At 36.5% G+C, this 19,733-nt stretch overlaps 1 protein-coding gene across 2 annotated transcripts in view; it reads right to left on the reverse strand.

Moving 5' to 3' along the window:
• zbtb40 (zinc finger and BTB domain containing 40) overlaps nt 1–19,733 on the reverse strand; it is an 89,497-nt gene that overhangs the window by 69,385 nt on the left and 379 nt on the right. For both annotated transcript variants that reach the window (XR_007935489.1, XM_028807717.2), the window contains exons 2-4: nt 7,928–8,722; nt 1,212–1,404; nt 871–972 (exon numbers count right to left, since the gene is read on the reverse strand). Coding sequence is in view for 1 of the 2 variants with exons in the window: in XM_028807717.2 (XP_028663550.1) it covers nt 871–972; nt 1,212–1,404; nt 7,928–8,713 (1,081 nt within the window). In the remaining variant the exon portion in view is untranslated. The remainder of the gene's footprint in view (nt 1–870; nt 973–1,211; nt 1,405–7,927; nt 8,723–19,733) is intronic.

A 19,733-nucleotide genomic window follows, 5' to 3' on the forward strand; every position in this document is an offset into this window, starting at 1 on the left:
AAGTAGAAGCAAAGTGGAGCTAATCCTGGCTGCAAAAGGCACAATATAGGAAGCATACACACTTGCAGTTCAGAAATGTCATGAGTCAGTATGCTTGGAGGCTAAAACTAAGTAAGCTCAAAAAAAGAAGAAGCCCTGAAAGAAAATAGGGCATAAATGTGAAATGTGATGAGCAATGCTCTTTTTGCCTTTTACTAGCAGTTTCCTCTAATATCAGGTTATGGTAATATCAGGTTATGGTAAAAAAAAATATTACTACTACTACTACTACTACTACTACTTGTGATGGCCTGATAGCCAGGTTTAGTTGCTGCCTTGTGGCCACTACTACCAGGATATAGGGGGTCAGGCCAGGGGATGGCGGGGTGCTCTAACCCTATTTCTGTTATCTCTACAGACCAAATACAGGAAAATTTACCTGATGTAACATCACTTCCAAGTTTCCAGCACCCAGATTGGTGTCACTTCCAGGTACGGCTCCCAGAACTGTGTCACTTCCCGTTCATGGCATATAATGACACCATTTTCCAAAACCTAATCAGTTCAGCCTTGGAACTCAAATAAACCACATCATTCTTGTTTTTCAATACCCTTTTGCAGCTAGGGACAATATACAGGTGGCTGCCCCAAACCTTTTTTCGTGTGTTGAAACTACTTCTTTTACACTGTGTAGAGGCTAACTGAAGAATCTAATGTGGGTGAATGGAGGTAAGTGGAGCTTAGTAAGTATACTGCGTAAAACATTGGGTATCTGGCATGAAGCTGTCTCAAGACATATGCTAGATGTTGTCACAATAGACTATTGCTGCCTGTTATCCAGACTAAAAATAAAAGGAAGGATAAAAACATAAAAATCATGTGAATATTTACCATTTAGAGATGACTGTTCTGTTGCTTCAGGTGCCAAAGTCTTCATAGATATTTCTTCTCCATCTTCCTCATGCTGGTCTTCAACATTAAGACATTCCTGATCTATACAGTATTAAAAGTCTTTACTAAAAATTTCTCAGTCATACTTAACATAACTAGATCTAATTTAAAACTGCTGATTATTATCATTATCACTTTTGAACTGGACGGGGTGGGTTGAAAGCCTATTGTATACATTAATAAACAAATAAAAAACAGATATTTAAAAATGGGTAAGAATATTATGACAAGTCAAAGATTTATAGCTAAGCATTTGACACAAAAAAAGAAACTTTCCCCACCTGGTTGGAAACCTTTGCTTTGTGTTACTTTCCCTTGAAGGATGTCACTGAGCTGAGGGCAGGTCTTTTGTACAAGATTTAGAACAACAAACAGAATGTCAATATCAACAGTTTTTTCTTCTATTACTTTGTGCAAGAGATTGGAAAAAACACGACTGCCTTCATTTTCATTCTGACAGCAATCTTGAATAATCTAAAAGAAAATTACATCACAATTAGATACATAAATTATTAATACTAGTATTGTACTCTATACAACTTCTATTATTCATTTTAACTAGGCTGCTAATCACTGAATTGTAGCTGTAAATAAAAAATAGAAAAAATCAATAAGATAGTGGTCTACTTAGACTAAATAAAGATACAGTATAAATAGTATGTAAATAAACAGAAAAAAATAAATATTAAATTATTCATTCAGGATATCCTGCATAGCATCACAAGTGCTATACCCAGCATAAAGGAGCTGGTGTCCAGTCTAAAAACAGAAGTGGACTCGATGAATGTGGAAGTTCTTGGGCTACACAATGGTAGCACATGCTATATGGCCTTAATTTGGTGTTGCTAAGGGAATTAACTTGTCAATGTGTAACAGGCACTGAAAAAAGACAGAGGACCGGGATCCCATAATTTTGGATGTGTAGCAGTGCCAGGGGCCTCCAGGAAGCTGTGTTTCTGAATGAAAACTGGTACTTTGAGATGACACCTGATTGTAGAAGTACTGACAGCACGGATGTTCTTGTATCATAAAGGCTAGTAATGATTTTCCAGCACTGACCATTTGCTTTAAGGGTACTCCACCTAAAAATTATATATTTTTTTATTTGTTATTTACCCTATGTAGATTACACCGATCAGCCAGCAACATTAAAACCACTGACAGGTGAAGTGAATAACACAGATGATCTTGTTACAAAGGCACCTTTCAAGTGGTACGATATATTAGGCAGTAAGTGAACAGTCAGTTCTTGAACATGATGCATTTAAAACAGGAAAAACAGACAAGCATAAGGATCTGAGCGACTTTGACAAGATCCGAATTATGATGGCTAGACAACTGGATTAGAGCATCTCCAAAATGGCAGGTCTTGTAGGGTGTTCCTGATGTGCAGTGGTTAGCACCTTCTAAAAGTGGTCCAATTTAAGGTCAACGTGAAGGCTAGTCTGTCTGGACTGATCCCATAGAACAGCCACTATAGCACAACACACTGTAATGCTGGCCATGACAGAAAGGTGTCAGAACACACAGTGTACTGAAGCTTGTTGCGTAGCTGCAGATCTGTCAAAGTGCCCGTGTTGACCCCTCTTGGAGCCAGATGCACCAACAGTGAGCATGAGAGCTGGACCATGAAAGAGGGTGGCCTGATCTGATAAATCACTTTTTTTAGATAACGGAGATCATCAGGTGTGTGCAAGTCATTTATCTGGAGAAGAGATGGAAGCAGGATAATGCACCCTGCTACACTGAAAGAAAAAGTTCAGGAATGGTTTGAGGAACAAAACAAAATGTTCAAAGTGTTGACTTGGCCACCAAATTCCTCAGATCTCAATCCGATTGAGCATTGCAAAATGTGCTGGAAAAACAAGTCTGATCCATGGAAACCCCAACTCGCAACTTACAGGACTGGAAATGATCTGCTGCCAATGGCTTGGTGCCAGATACTACAAGACACTTTAAGAGGTCTTGTGGAGTCCTTGTTTCAATAGGTCTGAGCTGTCTTGGAGGCACGAAGGAGACCTACACAATATTAGGTAAGTGGTTTTAATGTTGTGGTTGATCGGCGTATAGTGATGGTTAAGAAACATTTTTAATCTCATGTTTTCATGCAGAAATGAGATGACAAAGTTTCTAAAACAAATGTCATTTATAGTCACCAGCGCCAAACAACAGCAAACACTAGCAAAATATCCATGAAAAAATCTCATGTTACTCAAATCACGTAATCCACATGTCAAGTCATTCGGTCATATGCTGAAAACATACCAAAAAAGAACACGTTACTAAAATTTTGTTAAATAAACCAGTTCTGGAAAAAGCTCATGAACAAAATGGAGTAAGTTTAGATGTGAACAAGCAATTTAATTGTAGACCCACCTCCCATCAATACATTTATATTCATATCTACAACTAAAGTACCTCTGGATTATTTAGGAGCAATCTGTGAACCTGCATGGGTGGAATGATCATCTATTTATTGAAGCATCACGAAAGTGTATGGGTGTGGCACATGGTCTTCCTGATAAAAAAAACAAGTGACTGAAAATATTAACTTTTGGGAAAACAAGATGGGCACACGTAAAGAAGGGTTATGGTAGCCCCTGTTAAACCTTTTTAATTAGTGTCATTCAACTCAAAACAAAAGGACAGCAAAATAATGACAGAAAACTAGGACCATCAGTCCAAGGCATACAATACAGCCTAATATGAGCTTAAGTCTCCTTTGAAGCTAACATTTGTCTTCACAGGAGGTCCGCCCTTTCAAGGAGCTGGGTCAAGAATTAATACTTACTTTCGGCTGTTAGTGCTCTTAACTGGGGAATGGCCAGAAAGGGACAGGGTTTTCAGCGATTGGTTAGAAATGACATTACATGCCCAGGGCTTTATCCTCCTCCACCAAAAGCAAATAAAAACAGATGCACTTACTGGCTGTGTTACATTCAAAGCCTTCCCCATCACATTTACCTGATCAATGCCACTGGCGTATATCTCCCAAGGCTTGTGTGGGTAACGGTTCAGTTCCTTTAAACATTTCCCAAAACCCATTTCTTATAATCCTGGAATCAGCCTAGCTGCTTTTCTCTGTACTTTTTCAAACGCTGCTTTGTCTTATTTGTAGACAAGAGACCAAAACTTCACGCAGGTTATGCCTCACCAAATTGTTATACAACTTGAGCATAACCTCCTTTGACTTGAACTTTACAAATCGTACTATAGAAGCTAATATTTTGTTAGTCTTCATAATGGCTTCTGTACACTGTCTAGATGTTGGTAGCTAACAAGACCACTGTGACTCCTAAGGGCCTTCCTATAAAGGGTACTTTTTCAGACCTCCCATTTTGTATTCAAATCTAACATTTCTACTTCCTACATTTCCTTACATTAATATAAGCCAAGTACACACATTTTTTTTCTCACAGTTTTGAAGTATAACAGCTAAGTACACAGCCTTTCTGGATTAAAACATAAAACCATCTTATTTCAGGAATATTACAGTTATTCACGACTGGCTTATTTTTGAGTACTAAGTATATCATCATATATTGTTTTTCACAGCAAGGTAGAATAAAATATCATTCATTTTTCACAGCAGTCCAATATATAAGGTTTAATTTCAGTGTACAAGTAGATAACATGTAAACCTCTGTCTTAAGACATTCAGCAATATCAGGTTCATCCATTAACTCAACCAGTTACTGAATTCATGCTAGTAATGCATTTGTGAACAGTTCAAAATAATCCTAATTCCTCAATTTAGCAACAATATTATAATTAGCCGACCACGGCGTAGTATACGCCGCATAATTATTTATTGATGGGTGAATACTTCCTGAAAGACACAGTTGTCCAAATGGGGTGGATTTGAGGATACGACTGTGAGTGAATGAAAAGATGGAACTCTGGAGAGAGCAACATACAATTGTCCGTGACTGAAAACTGGTTTTGGCAGATACAGGCATATTTTTTTGAAAGTTTGGCCCTGTGCCTTATTAATTGTCATTGCAAAGGCCAATCTAACAGGAAATTGTCTGCATGTAAAAGTAAAAGGCAAATTTGAATCTGATGGGGTCAGGGAAATCCAGGGAATAAGCACAGTTTGTGAGGTCAGTGGCGTAGCTAGGGGCGGTCCGCCCCAGGCAGCACATTTTTGGGGGCGGCATTATTGGCCAAAAGGCTCAGAACACTTCACATGTAGGCAGCAGGGTTCGGAAAAATATCACTCATGAATGAAAAAAAGTAAAATTCTCTGATTTTCATCCACAAATGCTTCAAATATCATTTTCAGATGGTCCTTCTGTGACGGCATCAGACACGGCAGTTAAAATTTATGAGGCAATAACAAAAATAAACAGAAACATTACACCGATAATAATTTCTAGGAAGATAAACAACTAATTCACAATGTATAATTTCATTTCATTATCAATCTGAATGCGTTCTTGCTCATCCCCACCTATCACTTGTACACCACACCGGTTCTGATTTTCGAAGCGTAATTATATTAAACTAATAATCAGAACACGGTTTATCAGTGCGTCTGTACTATATTCTTGTCTAGTTGATGCTTATAAATAATTATATGTGAAAAAATATTGCTGTTTCTCTATACAGTGATCCCTCGCTATATCGCGCTTCGCCTTTCGCGGCTTCACTCTATCGCGGATTTTATATGTAAGCATATTTAAATATATATCGCGAATTTTTTGCTGGTTCACTTATTTCTAAGGACAATGGGTCTTTTAATTTCTGGTACATGCTTCCTCAGTTGGTTTGCCCAGTTGATTTCATACAAGGGACGCTATTGGCAGATGGCTGAGAAGCTACCCAACTTACTTTTCTTTCTCTCTCTCTTGCGCTGACTATCTGTGATCCTGACGTAGGGGGTGTGAGCAGGGGGGCTGTTCGCACACGTGGACGATACGGACGCTCGTCAAAAAATGCTGAAAGATTATCTTCACGTTGCTACCTTCTGTGTGCAGCTTTTAAGTATGCTGCACGGTGCTTCGCATACTTAAAAGCTCAAAGGGCACGTATTGATTTTTGACTTTGTTTCTCTCTCTCTCTCCCTGCTCCTGACGGAGGGGGTGTGAGCTGCCGCCTTCAACAGCTTTGTACCGGCGGTGCTTTGCATACTTAAAAGCCAAACAGCCCTATTGATTTGTTTGCTTTACTCTCTGTTTCCTTTGAAGAGGAAGATATGTTTGCATTCTTTTAATTGTGAGACTGAACTGTCATCTCTGTCTTGTCATGGAGCACAGTTTAAACTTTTGAAAAAGAGACAAATGTTTGTTTGCAGTGTTTGAATAACGTTCCTGTCTCTCTACAACCTCCTGTGTTTCTGCGCAAATCTGTGACCCAAGCATGACAATATAAAAATAACCATATAAACATATGGTTTCTACTTCGCGGATTTTCTTATTTCGCGGGTGGCTCTGGAACGCAACCCCCGCGATGGAGGAGGGATTACTGTATATAAATAAATCTATGCAAAATGTATCTTAATTTTTCTCAATACGTCATTTTAATTTTCTATTTAAATAAGTTAACATATTCAGATACGTTGGAGAGCGGTAAATTGAAGTCCCGCCCCGCCCCAAGTGGCGCGAACTCGAGCTACGCCACTGTGTGAGGTAGCAGCTGCGATAGTTTTACACTCCAGTACATTGCAGTGAATGCTGGTAACAGTCAGTCTAGTGCCATTACAGAGACTTCTTGCTGGCATGAGGTTTCTGAGAAGCATGACGACTGAACCAATTTTAATTTTGAGTTTATGCGGAGGCATGCCAGTGGGAGTAAGACTGCTAAGAAATTCTTTGGGGAATGAAAGACGTTCTCGGAAGTGAATGGTGATAGTAGCTGGAAGTATTTGGGACATTGCCACAATTTCTGCTTCGCCATCATAAACTGTGGAAGTATTTATGTAGTCAGCGTATTGTTGAGCAGACTGTATGACTATGCTTCCGTGACTACAACAGACAGCACGTCACCGAAGTTATCACAATGTTGGCAAACAAAGGTTACAGCCATGTTGCGAAGTTCGAGAGCAACATTTTCATCAATGACATTTTTCCAGAAATATCTGACTGATAGAAAGAACCTGATGCAGGAATTTGTATAATCTTGAAAGAAGAGTTGTTTCCATGAAATACATGTGAAGCGGTGGCCATGTTAGGAAAATGAACAATCAACGTGGCTCAGAGGTGCATGTGGACTGTAGCACAGACCACGATCCCATGACGCGGGAGGAGGGTTATAGTTGGCAGGCGGGGCTCTGTCATGCGTGCGTGCATACCCCATGGTCGGGCGACTTGGTCTTTTATATATATATATATATATATAGATGAATAATGGTTAACTCTCAACTATATTCAGCTTGAAGTCTTCAAATCACATCTAATACTTGGAACCTAAATTTCAAATTTATTTGAATCCAGAATACACATAATGATCCATTACTTGACATAGCCAACTGGGTAAAGGTCCGGGCACAGACCCAGAACATACTGGAGGGAGTTCACCTCTTAACTGACCTGGGAGAATGTGGAAATTTCCAAGGAGGAACTGGGAAAGGTTCCAGAGGAAGGGATAGCACCTTGACATTCATCAGGATAAGTTGAAGAAAAGTGAAAGGACTGCATCTCATTCATTCATTCATTCATTTTCAAAATCCAGTCAAAGCAAAATCTGTTGCTATCATTGACTCTATCCCAAATGTCCTTGAATTAATACAATAATTTTTTTTTCATAATTCTAATTTTAAGTCGAAATTCTTATGTTTAAAATGTATTCCATATTAAAATGGCATACACTAACTGTACAAAACACAATGCAGACAAATTGAGATTTCCTTTAAAATCTATTATATTTTTTCCAATATTCTGCATCCTACAGAATTATTTTGCATCCTTCTAGAATGCATTATATTAAGTGGAACCAGTAAACATATTACATATACATAAAAAAAATTACACATGGCATTCAAATCCGTTGCTCTTACCGTTTTCTCCACAGCAGAAAATTCTTTGCATGATTCAACCAATTGGACAAAATTCTCTATGTCACAAAAGGCTTTGCCAATTTCAGTTTTGTGTTTTACCAGCATGTCCAAGTCGCATTCTAACTTAACTGGAGAAGGATGACTTTTGCTTCTTGGAGAAGAATCTTCAGTAGCCCTTTCTGTAAGTTGCTCAGAGGGTTGGTCACCAGTTGCATTTTCAACAACAATTGCTACTGCTTGTTCACTAGCTCCATCTTGGACATGCACTTCTGTATCTGAGGGTATATGTTCTTGAGGAGAAATGGAATCTTCTGCCACACTATTGCTCAAAAATGATATCACGGCAGGATTCTGTGGGACAGACTGGCTTTGCTCCTGAACTTCTCTGTTGCGGGGCTCTACAGTGGTCTCCACAGGGTATGATACCGATTTCTGTATTAGATCATTAATAATATTCTTGCAGCTTACTGCTACATCAAACATCTGCAGGCTGTCAGCAACAGAAATGATTTTAGTAAAGTTGTGCTTCCCCGGGCGCAGTTTGCCTGTGTAGACCATCTCCAGCAGGTTTACAAACTCCTCTGAAGTGACAACGCCAGAATCGATTGAAATTGTGTCCGAGCTCTCAAGTAATGACTTGAACAGTAAGCTGGAGGCAGCTAAGACAAGTTTGTGGGCTCTATAAGGAGTGTTGCCAATTAAAATTGTGCAGTCACAGAATTGTCCTTCTTTCCTCAAAGCGTGCAGCTGTTGCATAAGCTGTCGGCTATAATTTGGAAGCTCCATGATGTATTCCTGTACAAAAATACACATACAGTTAAAAAAAAAATAGCGGAATAACACAAAAGGAATTAAAACAGATTAGCAGTCCAATAAACAGTTCTTAATATTTTGTATGGCTTTAAATGATTCACATACAAATGACTGTGGAGAATGTGTGTCCAATATTTCTAAAAGTACCTTGGAAATCCACCTTGCAATTTTACAATATAAATGGGTTCAAATTTATTTTTTTACCCATGTTCATTCCTAGACAACTGGACGCAGAGCAGAAAGTTAACCCACCAAACATTGTGAATAAATGCGAACATCATTTTGTGGCACTTCACGGTTTTAATTTGTTTCATTTTATTTGGAAATTTTGGGAAATAAATGATACTATTTTAGAAAGACATATAAACAGATACATATAAGGTTTGGGGACAACCCAGGTGCAAAATCAACTTACTTTTCCAGTAGACAAGAACAGTGGTAGGGTTGCCAAAGTAGATGTCAACAATGCATTAAATAATCTGGTGCTGTTGTTGAGTTTCGGTCACTGCCCGTGTAGTATTTAAGAATTCAACTAACCATCTGTCCATGCATTTAACACATCCACTTCAGAATCAGAACAAGCTGGTTACCAGTCCTAGGTAAGACACCATTTCACCACAGTGCACAAGATCACATACACACCTACGCTCACAGGTACTGGGCTAATTGAGTCACCATTTAACTTAACATGCACATGTTTGGGTTGTGGAAGCATAACTGTAGTGTCTGAAAAAAATACCTACAAAGACATCATGGAAACACCATATGGAAGGGGTCTAAGATTCAAAGCTGGTCTTGTGGCACTGTGAGACAGCAGCACTGAACACTGCAATGGTCTGTAGTAAACAAATTATTATTCAAAAAAATATGTCATCATTACCCCAAAAATAAAACATTTGATTTTGTTTTTGAAATGATGATATAACTTAAAAAAAAAAAAAAAAAAACTGGGATGATAGACAAAAATGTAAATATTTTCCATTTTTACCTGCTTTTCTTGTACCTTGGCTACAGCTTTACTAAATGCTAACTTTGCCATGCAGGGCAGAAAACTGTTTAGAGTCTCAGTAGACGTGAAATTGCCATTCAGTCAACAAGACCACTGTCACAAAGAGCTTCACAAAAGATTCAATATTTTATAATGTGGTATAACATTCTCCATTAACTTAACTCAATTTAAGGTGGGCAAGGAAAAAGCAGACAACTCCCTGTTATTTACATAAGAGCCTTGTCAATGTAATGTGAGTTTTTTTTTAAAACTCTCAGAATATGACAATGTGAGAATTACTTTTCCTCTTCATGAAATGTGTAGACATACCAACATGAAAAAACACAAGTTAAAAAAATACTGTGAAGCTTTTCAAGGTTCTTAGAGCTAAACAATGTCCCCTTTCAATATACTCCAGAGTAGCCATTCAAAATGTCTTTGTCATTTATTAACATATTAATACTTTTATCTCTCTTTTTCTTGTAATACACGAACACCTGGGGATCACCTTAATTAAATAAGGTAAGTGATACCAGCTCGGACCAAGAGGAGGCACTGTCACCAACTGTCCTTTCTCTGCAGTAAAAGGAAGATCTCACCCCTTCTGGTCGGAACTGAATAAAAAAGGGGTGTGCCTGGAGTGTCACATCTCAGTCTGACCCAAGACCTGGACATGTAAGGAGTTCCCAAGCTGCGTGAAGCTAAATTTGTACTAAGCTTAAATTCTGTTAAATGATTTAGAAGCTGGAGTGGCCAAATTTTCCTTTTGGCATTTAACAATACTTTTCCTTTCTTGACACAAGTGTTCCTGGGCATGACACTGCATATAGATCGATGAGAAGCAGATACAGCTGGTGGAGGTCAATCATACCTGATGTAACATGATGCCACAGCTGGTAATCTATATAAGTAAAATAATAATACCCTCTGTCTGTCTTTCAAATTTTTAATCTTTGGTTGATGTGATTTAGCTTTTCTGCACACTAAGGGCCTCCTTTTAATCTTCAAATCACATCTTGTCTGTTTGTCTGTTCACCAATCATGCAAAAACAGCTGAACTGATTTGCACAAGTTTTTGCATGTAGGATGCTGATGGTCCAACTTGAAATACAGGCTATATGGCATTTCAAAAATTTCATTGGAGAGGTGGGTCACATGATTCCAAATGTTGAATGTATAATAAAGCTGATTGAACTTAAAATACAGGCTGGTTGAAGGGTGATTGTAATTGAAGGGCAAAAAATGCATCACTGCAAAACATATGAGTCAAAGATCTTGAGATTTTGCATGCATATTACTGTTGATACAACTTTAAATCTAACGTTTAAGACCTTTCAAAAGTTCCATTGAGAAATAGGATTTTAATGTCAGTGGTAGGAGTGAGGTTTGGGTCAAAACCAAAACTGTGTTATCCTACCAAATTGGTTCGGCCAGCAGCAAATGAATATGGCATGCTGTTTAGGTAGGACCCCACTTAAAGTAAAGGCTACATTCCACTTCAGTGATTCAGTGGAAACAAAAGCAGGGAGGTGGGTGTGGTGCAACCAACACACAAATTGTGCATCACTTAAAAGCAGCATAAAATGTATATTTACAGAAATGTTTAAATATAGGCATTATGGAATTTTAAGAATTTCATTGTGGAGTCATAAGGGGGGGGGGGCAGCATCACTAGAAACCACACATTACTACAGCTGAATGGATGTTGATGAAATTTTGTTTGTATATTACAGTTGAACCAACCTAACGTACAGAGTTTATGGAGTTTAAAAGTTTCATTAATTGGGATTCAATAGAGGGAGCAACACGGAAAAATGGTAGTTCTGTCAGCTTACATGCCATATTAATTACTACATTTTCAGCAAGACATCCAGTTTATTAATGTGGGATTAAAGCAGAAAATACAAAAAAATGTCATTCATTGTTCCATCCCACCAAGGAGTTACTGCAATTATAGAATTAAATCACACACAACAAGAGCAAATTCTCCACTCATGAGAGAGAAGATAATGAAAGAGACGTAGTGTAGCCGAGGGATGCGACACTTGCATTTCAAGCAACAATGGCAAAAGGGTTGACATATAAAAAACAAACACATTTCCTTTCTTACTTTAACTCATTATACAAATACTGAGTATCTGGACAACACTGGGTACTTCAGCTAGTCTACTATACATTTATATTCTCTGCTAAAGCCCTGTACTGCATGCTTACCTACAAATGTCTTGACAGAGGAGATGCCAATTTTATGTAGTCTAATATAAGGAATGATTCCTGGCTCTTGGAAGAGAGAGTTCATTGCCACATCCATCACTTATTTTGAACCCTGGTTTCAGATTCTTATAGGTGCTTTAAATAATCGACAACAGAGTAAGTGTATGAAAAAGTTTAACATCTCACCCTAGAGGGAGGAGGAAAAGGGACAGCAATAATGGAAGAAAGGTTAAGTGTGATCCATTTCACTGTGGAAGAAGAAATAAAACTGTAATGAAAGGATTTCACAACAAAAATCCAGGTGGAGACCCTTGGTTCCCAAACAAGGCACACTGAGTTTACCTTTGAAGTAGGTTGATTTTATCAATATCTTCTAATGGAAAAATGTATAGACTTCTTACAGGAAATGAACAGAGAGGATTCTACTTTGGAAGGAATATCAATACATGTCAAAGGCATTAAGAATTAAAGGTGGTTAATATTGCAATATTCTCAGTAAACACAACACACATTAAATTGTGGTTGGAGAAGTATTCTGAGGTAAAGTGAGAAACTGATGAAAATTGAATAAAAATGGTTGTTACAATTTCCAGGATAAGTTAAGTAGTACTAGGGTGTTGTACCATGTTAGCTATTATGAATGTGGTGAGAAATCAAGCAAAATGACAGCTTTTATTGGCTAACTAAAAAGATTACAATATGCAGTGCAGGATTTACGTATAAGCTACACAAGCTATAGCTTAGGGCCCCCGCCTTCTTGGGGGCCCCCAAAACAAATTGTCAGAGTGAGCAATTGTTATATATACTTAAATATACTACAGCATTATTTGTCCCAATCAGGCCCGGCCTTAGGCATAGGTGAAGTAGGCGACCGCCTAGGGCCCTGGCGTCCGGGGGGCCCCGGATCGACTCCTTGGTCTAATTTTCACGCATTTCACAGAGCTTCCAGGGGGGCCCCTGGCCCCCCTTTCGCCTAGGGCCCCATAATACCTAAGACCGGGCCTGACAATATGCAGGGTTTCAAGGCAATGTGTCTAAAGAAGGGACCCAAGTTGCCTCGAAAGCTTGCATATTGTAATCTTTTTAGTTAGCCAATAAAAGGTGTTATTTTGCTTGAATTCTCACTACAGGATAAGTTAAGGAAAGACTTAGCTAAAAATTGAAAACATCTTCCTCCAAACCGGCAAACAAGGGGAGTTAAAGGGGTTATTTTCTATCCTGGACAACTAAAAATAAGTAGATGTGAGCGCATAGGATATGTGATGTGAAAGTCAACGTTTAGAAATATAATAAGTTACTTAGCCCTGATCGGATGAAAAAAAAAAAAAACACACACAAAACCAAAAACCTGATATTCAATATCTCTGGGAAGGTCACACATCTTTAAAGATTGTCCCAAATTCAACAAACATATTAGTATTTTTTAAAATGTAATTATTTTTAGGACAGAAATTACCAAAAGTGAAGAAGAGGAAAATGAGCAAAACAGCATGACCCTCTTCAAAACCCCCAGAAGCTAGGAAGAAGAGTAAAAATAAGAACCTTTAAAAGTGCAAAAGAATGTGGAAAACATATCCTTAACTGAACCCACCAATCTCTTTTGTAGGTTAAGACAGCAGGAAATCTTTACAAAAATAACACAAATTAAAAGACATAAATGTATATTTACTTTTATTTTCTTGTGATATTAAAAAAAGATTTTGTTCATCATATGTGACTAAAAATAAAATCGTGGAGCACCCATAAAAGAATGAATTTAATTCAATTAAAATGCATAGATTAATTAATGTGAAATTTCTACCCAGCTTAACTATGCAAAGAAAAGGACACATCATATAAAACTTGATTAAAATATATAGCGTAAATGTTATACTTTTTGGTTATAAATTTTCAAATTGTAAGAGTAATATTTTTTTATATAATTCAAGGAATCTATTAAAAGTAAAAAAATATATTTACTTTTTAGTCCATTTTTGTATAAAATTGTGTCACCTATAAATCTTTTTTTCATATAATTTTTTAGCTACCCTAATGTCACACAGTCCTCGGCACATTACAAAAACCTTGACTTGGGTGGGAAGGTGATTTGACAGAAATGACATTAACGACAGAGTGGAATTGAACCTACGATCTTAAAGTGAAATGTAACATTCATTTATGTTTAATTGTAATTTCAGAAAATCCTTAACATGGTGAAACCTTACACATGTGACATACTGGAAATGTGCATTTGTCTATAAGAGAATCGTACTTTCAGTCTTTCTTAAAAGAGCCCAAAACTTTATCCACTGAGCCAATATCACCAAATCATTGAAATGAGCATTTCACCAAATTTCTATATAAATGATGAAAAAATGGTAAAATTAAAAAAGAATTAGTTTGTGTACATTGGTCTCAAACCTCCAACCATTTGATTAAATATCCAACACAATAACAACTTGACCAATGCTGCTTACCTGTCATATTAAAGTAATTTTACAAAACTTTAATATCAATTAATCAAAATAATTTTTTTTATAAAATTGTCTACATTGGTCTTGAACCGTCTACTGTTTGATTGAAAGTCTAACATGCTAACCATTTCACCAACACCTCTAATTTTTCATATATATGTGTGTTGGCTAAAAGCATTTTATATGTGTGTATAATCACTAAAAGTATAAAATAAGGAAATGGGAAATTTAAATCTGACGCAATTAACTTACAGATCCTGGGTCAAAACTGATGAAATATTGCATTGTCACCGGAGATCAGCATGCATGCAATCCTTGAAGGAAATTGGCTTGGTAAAAGTGGGTCAAAAATTGACTGCAAAATTTGACTCAGCCAAACAGAGAGGGCAAGTTGAAGAAGAAAAAGAAGAAGAAGAACAAGAACAAAAACAAGAAAAAGAAGAAGAAGAAGAAACATGGATGGTAATGGGTCAAGCACAAAAAGAATATTAGAATAGCTTGTAAGGAGAATTTTAATTAACAGTAAAAGAGATATAATTTACAGATACTGCGGCACTTTGAGAATGTGCTCAATCCTATGTTAGAGGAAGTAGAAGGGATTTTTTTTTCCCTGTAACAAATTTTAATATAAATAAAAGTGTACACTTTATAAAAAAGTAACAGCCTCAAAGAAACAGACTTTGAAGAAATAAAAGTCTAATAATAAAATCTGATTTGTCATTATCTGTCAATGTAATCTCCCTTGACTTCAACACACGTAGTCCACTTTGCCTCCAGTAATATAATAGCTATGGAAATAGAAAGACTCATTTTGGTCCTCCAGCCAACCTGTATGGTGGATGGTTAAGCTCTATGAAGCCACATTCCCTGATACCAGCATTTGACTTTCTGGCTTTGTGGGGCCGCGTGTTGTTGTGAGCCACCAGTACTCCTGCTCACAGTTTGGCCTAATATAAAGACTTAATTAAGGAAGCATAGCTTTTACCAGTGTGTAACTTGTGTGGCATGAACTCCAACAGAAGGACACTCTTTTCTATCCCAGAAAAAAATGGCAAATGTGAGCTTTGAGAAAATTAAATACTATATTTGTATTCAAATAAAATAATAGAAGACTTGTAACTATGTCATTGATGACTTTAAAAGTAAACGAATTGACAAAACCTGACAATTATTAAAAAAAAAAAAAAAAAAAACACGCCATTCACAGTCATTATTTAAAAAAGAAATTAAGAGAAACAGAAAAAGGGAAGGCATTGAAACATCTGGAATATTTACATCAAATCTATATAAAAGTAAACGGTTTTAAATAAAGCCCACTTTTATATAGCAGAGAGAGATTTTAATAGCAGAGTTGAAAAACACAGAAAGGAGCAAAGGAATTTGGAATAAAATGCTAACTTGACTGAATATATAGACATAAAATACAAAGAACTGTTACCAAAATAGCAGGACACAGAGGGACAGTTATAGTACTATAAGCAAGTGATGAAAGAAAAGATAAACATATTCTTCCAAAGAAAGAATAACAAAAAAAGGAAAAAGAACAGAAAATGTTAAAAGGTTTATAACATAAACACATGAATTAGAACAATTAAATGAGGAAGGAAAAGTGCAAGGAAAAAAAATAAGCATAATCTGAACAAAAAGGGGAAAAGCAGAGTACAAGGTATGGAAGCAAATTAACAACATGTTTTTCATTTTTCAAAAATCAAAAGACCAAAGGTCTAAATAATATGTTAAAAAAATCATTATCAAGGAACAGTACAAGTACATAAGAAAGCAAGACAAAACTGAAGTGTTTAATAGAATCTCTCAAAGTAAAGGAATAGAAACACAGGCAAAAGATCAATTTTTAAAAAGAATAAAGAAAATAATCAGGTGAAGCAGAGAAGGAAAAAATATTCAAGTTTAAAACATGTTCAAAAAAATAAAACCCCAGAGGTAAGTGGCCTCACAGAAGAGTGCTACCAGGCCATTTGAGAAGACATAAAAATGTATACAAGATGTTTATAGAAAGCTAAATAAAGGAAGACACCTTGCTCCAAAAGATGTGAAAAAATTAATTATCATTTTAATTCTAATATAAGGTAATACCAACAGAACAAAAAAAATGGGAGTACAACTGCCCTCCAGCGTCAGGAGTCAAGATCACAAAATTTGAAGCAGGATTATAGCTTTTAAGAATTCAGAAGTAATTCAAAGAAGTTACAGAAGATCAGGTATGTGCAGTTCCAGGGATGAAAATAATGGATAATTTAATATTGCTACAAGAATGAGGATTTGAAGCAGAAATGAATATTCTTATACCAGTGTTTAATCTTAATATGGAAATTTGAGATGGGAAAAAGTGAAACAAATAATGAGCCTCCTGGAGAAACTGATTGTGCGGATTGTCAAGTACTGCTATGAAAGAGTAGCATGTGAGATATAAACTAATAGTGTCTTGACAGAAGAAATACAAATTGGAGCAAGAGTAAGACAAGAGTGTCTCTAAATTTGTTTTTATGTTGTATGGAATAGAAAGTGAAGAGAAATAAAAAATACCAGTGAGTGTTGGAAAAGCAGCAAAAGTGCTTGTATACAGTATAGGAATGAAACAAGAGTGCTGTGCACAGATCAGGTCTCTGTAAATACAACCATGACAACCATGGCAAGGGCTACAAACTTTTGCAAAACTTCAGGACCAAACCTAAATTAAACGAAAAAAGATTGTTTTCTTCAAAGGCAATTTGGTTCAGGGTACAAAGTAAAAATATAAAATCCTAGGAATTAAATCTGGAGAAAGAAAAAAAACACAAAAAAAGACGACTGGAAAGGATAACATAAAGCAATTAACCATATTACAAAAATATTTTTGACACAAGAAGGAAGGCCATCTTGATTAAAGCAGTAAGTTTACATGGATTAAAGTTTTAGCCAATTCTTGCTCTCAGACAATACAACAAAGATACAGTGTTCAACTTTCTGGAGGATTACTTTTGAGGAGACTTGAGAAAAGTGATAAAACCCCAAGACAAAGCTGCTTCTTCCAGTAAAATGCACAACAGGAGCTCTGCCAATAGCAATAAATGTAAATGGGATGTCAGCTGACCAAATATGACTGATGATAGGAAATGATTTGAGAATAATGGGTTAGTTCAAACTCATCAATCAAAGACCATTAGCTTTTCACATTGAAAAGCACCGGCAAAAAAAATAAAAAAATAAATGTTCTGTGGCCTCCAGTACTTTACAGTTAAAATCACAGCTGCAAGAAGAGAAAGTCACATGCTGAACATTTGTTTACCTTTCATTTTTATTCAATTTACATAACCAGTACATACTTTAGTGTTGGAATGATCTTTAAGCAAATTTGAAGAATTCCCAGTCACTCTCAGCATTTGAAAGCAAGGCTGCAAATGATCATTTTTAGCACTGCCTACCACTGTTACAGGAGATAGTGTGGTAGAATATATGACATTCTGTCCGTCCCCTTTTTTTATCAAGATCATTACAGTCATCCAGAGGGTGCATGTTTTGCTACTTCAAACAAACCTATCAGTAATAAAGCACACCAGATGGGAGTTAATAGGATCACAGATCAGCTGAAGGCTAAATGCCACCCTTTGACAGTGATTCTACAGGGACAACTGACTGAGCTTGCAACTGCAGATTGTCTATAAAACTGCTGGAAAATCAGATGGTTTAGGCTTACCATGTTAGGTTTTGATGCCTTCTACAAAAAACACCGACAGCTTATTTTCTCCAAATTGTCACCACTCTCTAGTTTGCTTTAAAAACAACATACATGCAGGTTAATAGTCTGAATTGGCTCAGTATGATTGATTGTGGGCATGTGTATAAGTGTACCCTACAATGGACTGGCACCCTGTCCCAGGGTTTGTTCCCACCTTAAACCTAAAACTGCTGAGAAAAAAAAAAAAACACTGGCTTCCAGCAACCCTGGACTCAATAAAGAAATTACAAAATTGGTAGTAAATGAAAATAATCTAAATATTCAAATAATAATGTTCAGAGGCTTTCCATCATTTAACAAGATCTAAGAAGGATAAACTGATAGGAAACAAGTTTAAAATATACATACTCGGTAATACTAATTCCACAGAGGAGGTGGTTTTCAAAATTATAAGAATTAAAAAAAAATGGTTATAAAAATATACAACTGTGAAGACGTGGCAGATGTTTGACGACTGGCCAACCAACCACAAGCATTACCTGGTAGGTAATCACTCAAATAATCAGACTGTGACTCAGACCTAAGAATACATATTTTGATATACTTTAATACTGTAAAATTGTCTTTGCATGACTTTATATTGAATATATATATTCATTATCTTCCCACTTTCATGTCAATGTTTTATAGGTTTTGGCGTGATTTTTACGGCCAGATGCCTTTCCTGATGCCAACCCTTCCCACTTACATTAATTTGGGTAAATGTTTTTATTCAGAGTAACCTATGCATGCCAAACGCCATGAATAATGATATAATTGCACCTTTCTTACTATATTGCCACCTTAATACTGTTACTGTCTCTTGTATTTAAAGTCATCAGCTCCATCCCTCTACTTTATATCAACATAATGGGTCCTCTCAGAGTTACTGATATGTTTTCAGTTTCTAGTATTTTCTATACCTAACCATCGTGCATAGAGGAAGAATAAGCAACTTCCACATTTTGATCAAGTGGTACATTAGAGTAGTCCTCTTGCTTTTTGAGTTAAGACACTGATATCATTACAGGTTTTTATATATCAATTACATCCTTCCATTCATCTTCCTAACACCGAAGTTCAAATGCAGTTCGTGTCGAGTTTGGTCATGGGGTCAAGCTGCTGCCCTCTATAAAAACAGGACATGCTTCATTTAAACGTACATACGTATTCACACAGGTCAATCAGTTCTTGCATAATTTAATCCGAGTATAAATTTATCGAATATATAACACAATATGCATTGTAAGGAATCACGATTTGAAATCGATTGATCAGTTTTTATTTTAGAAGAAGTTCAGTTAAAAACAAGATCTTTAACTTAAATTAAATCTAGCACCTTTATCTGCGATTGCAGGAGGATCGATCTTGTGAATATCTATGTACGTTTAAATGATGTATATCCTGATTTTTTTAACTTAATAATACAGCAATAGCTTGACCCCATGAACAAACTGGACACGTACAGCATTTGAACTTTGGTGTCCATATCTATGAGCTTATTGGCATAGTCCACTTATTTGTCTTGGAAGGAACACAAGCTACAGCCGCGACTTTAAACACCGAAAAGAAGGAGGAAAAAAATGCCTCGACTGTGCCAACGATATCGCGACATTATATAAC

Source organism: Erpetoichthys calabaricus, chromosome 8, assembly GCF_900747795.2.
Source record: "Erpetoichthys calabaricus chromosome 8, fErpCal1.3, whole genome shotgun sequence".
Classification (NCBI taxonomy): Eukaryota; Metazoa; Chordata; class Cladistia; order Polypteriformes; family Polypteridae; genus Erpetoichthys; species Erpetoichthys calabaricus.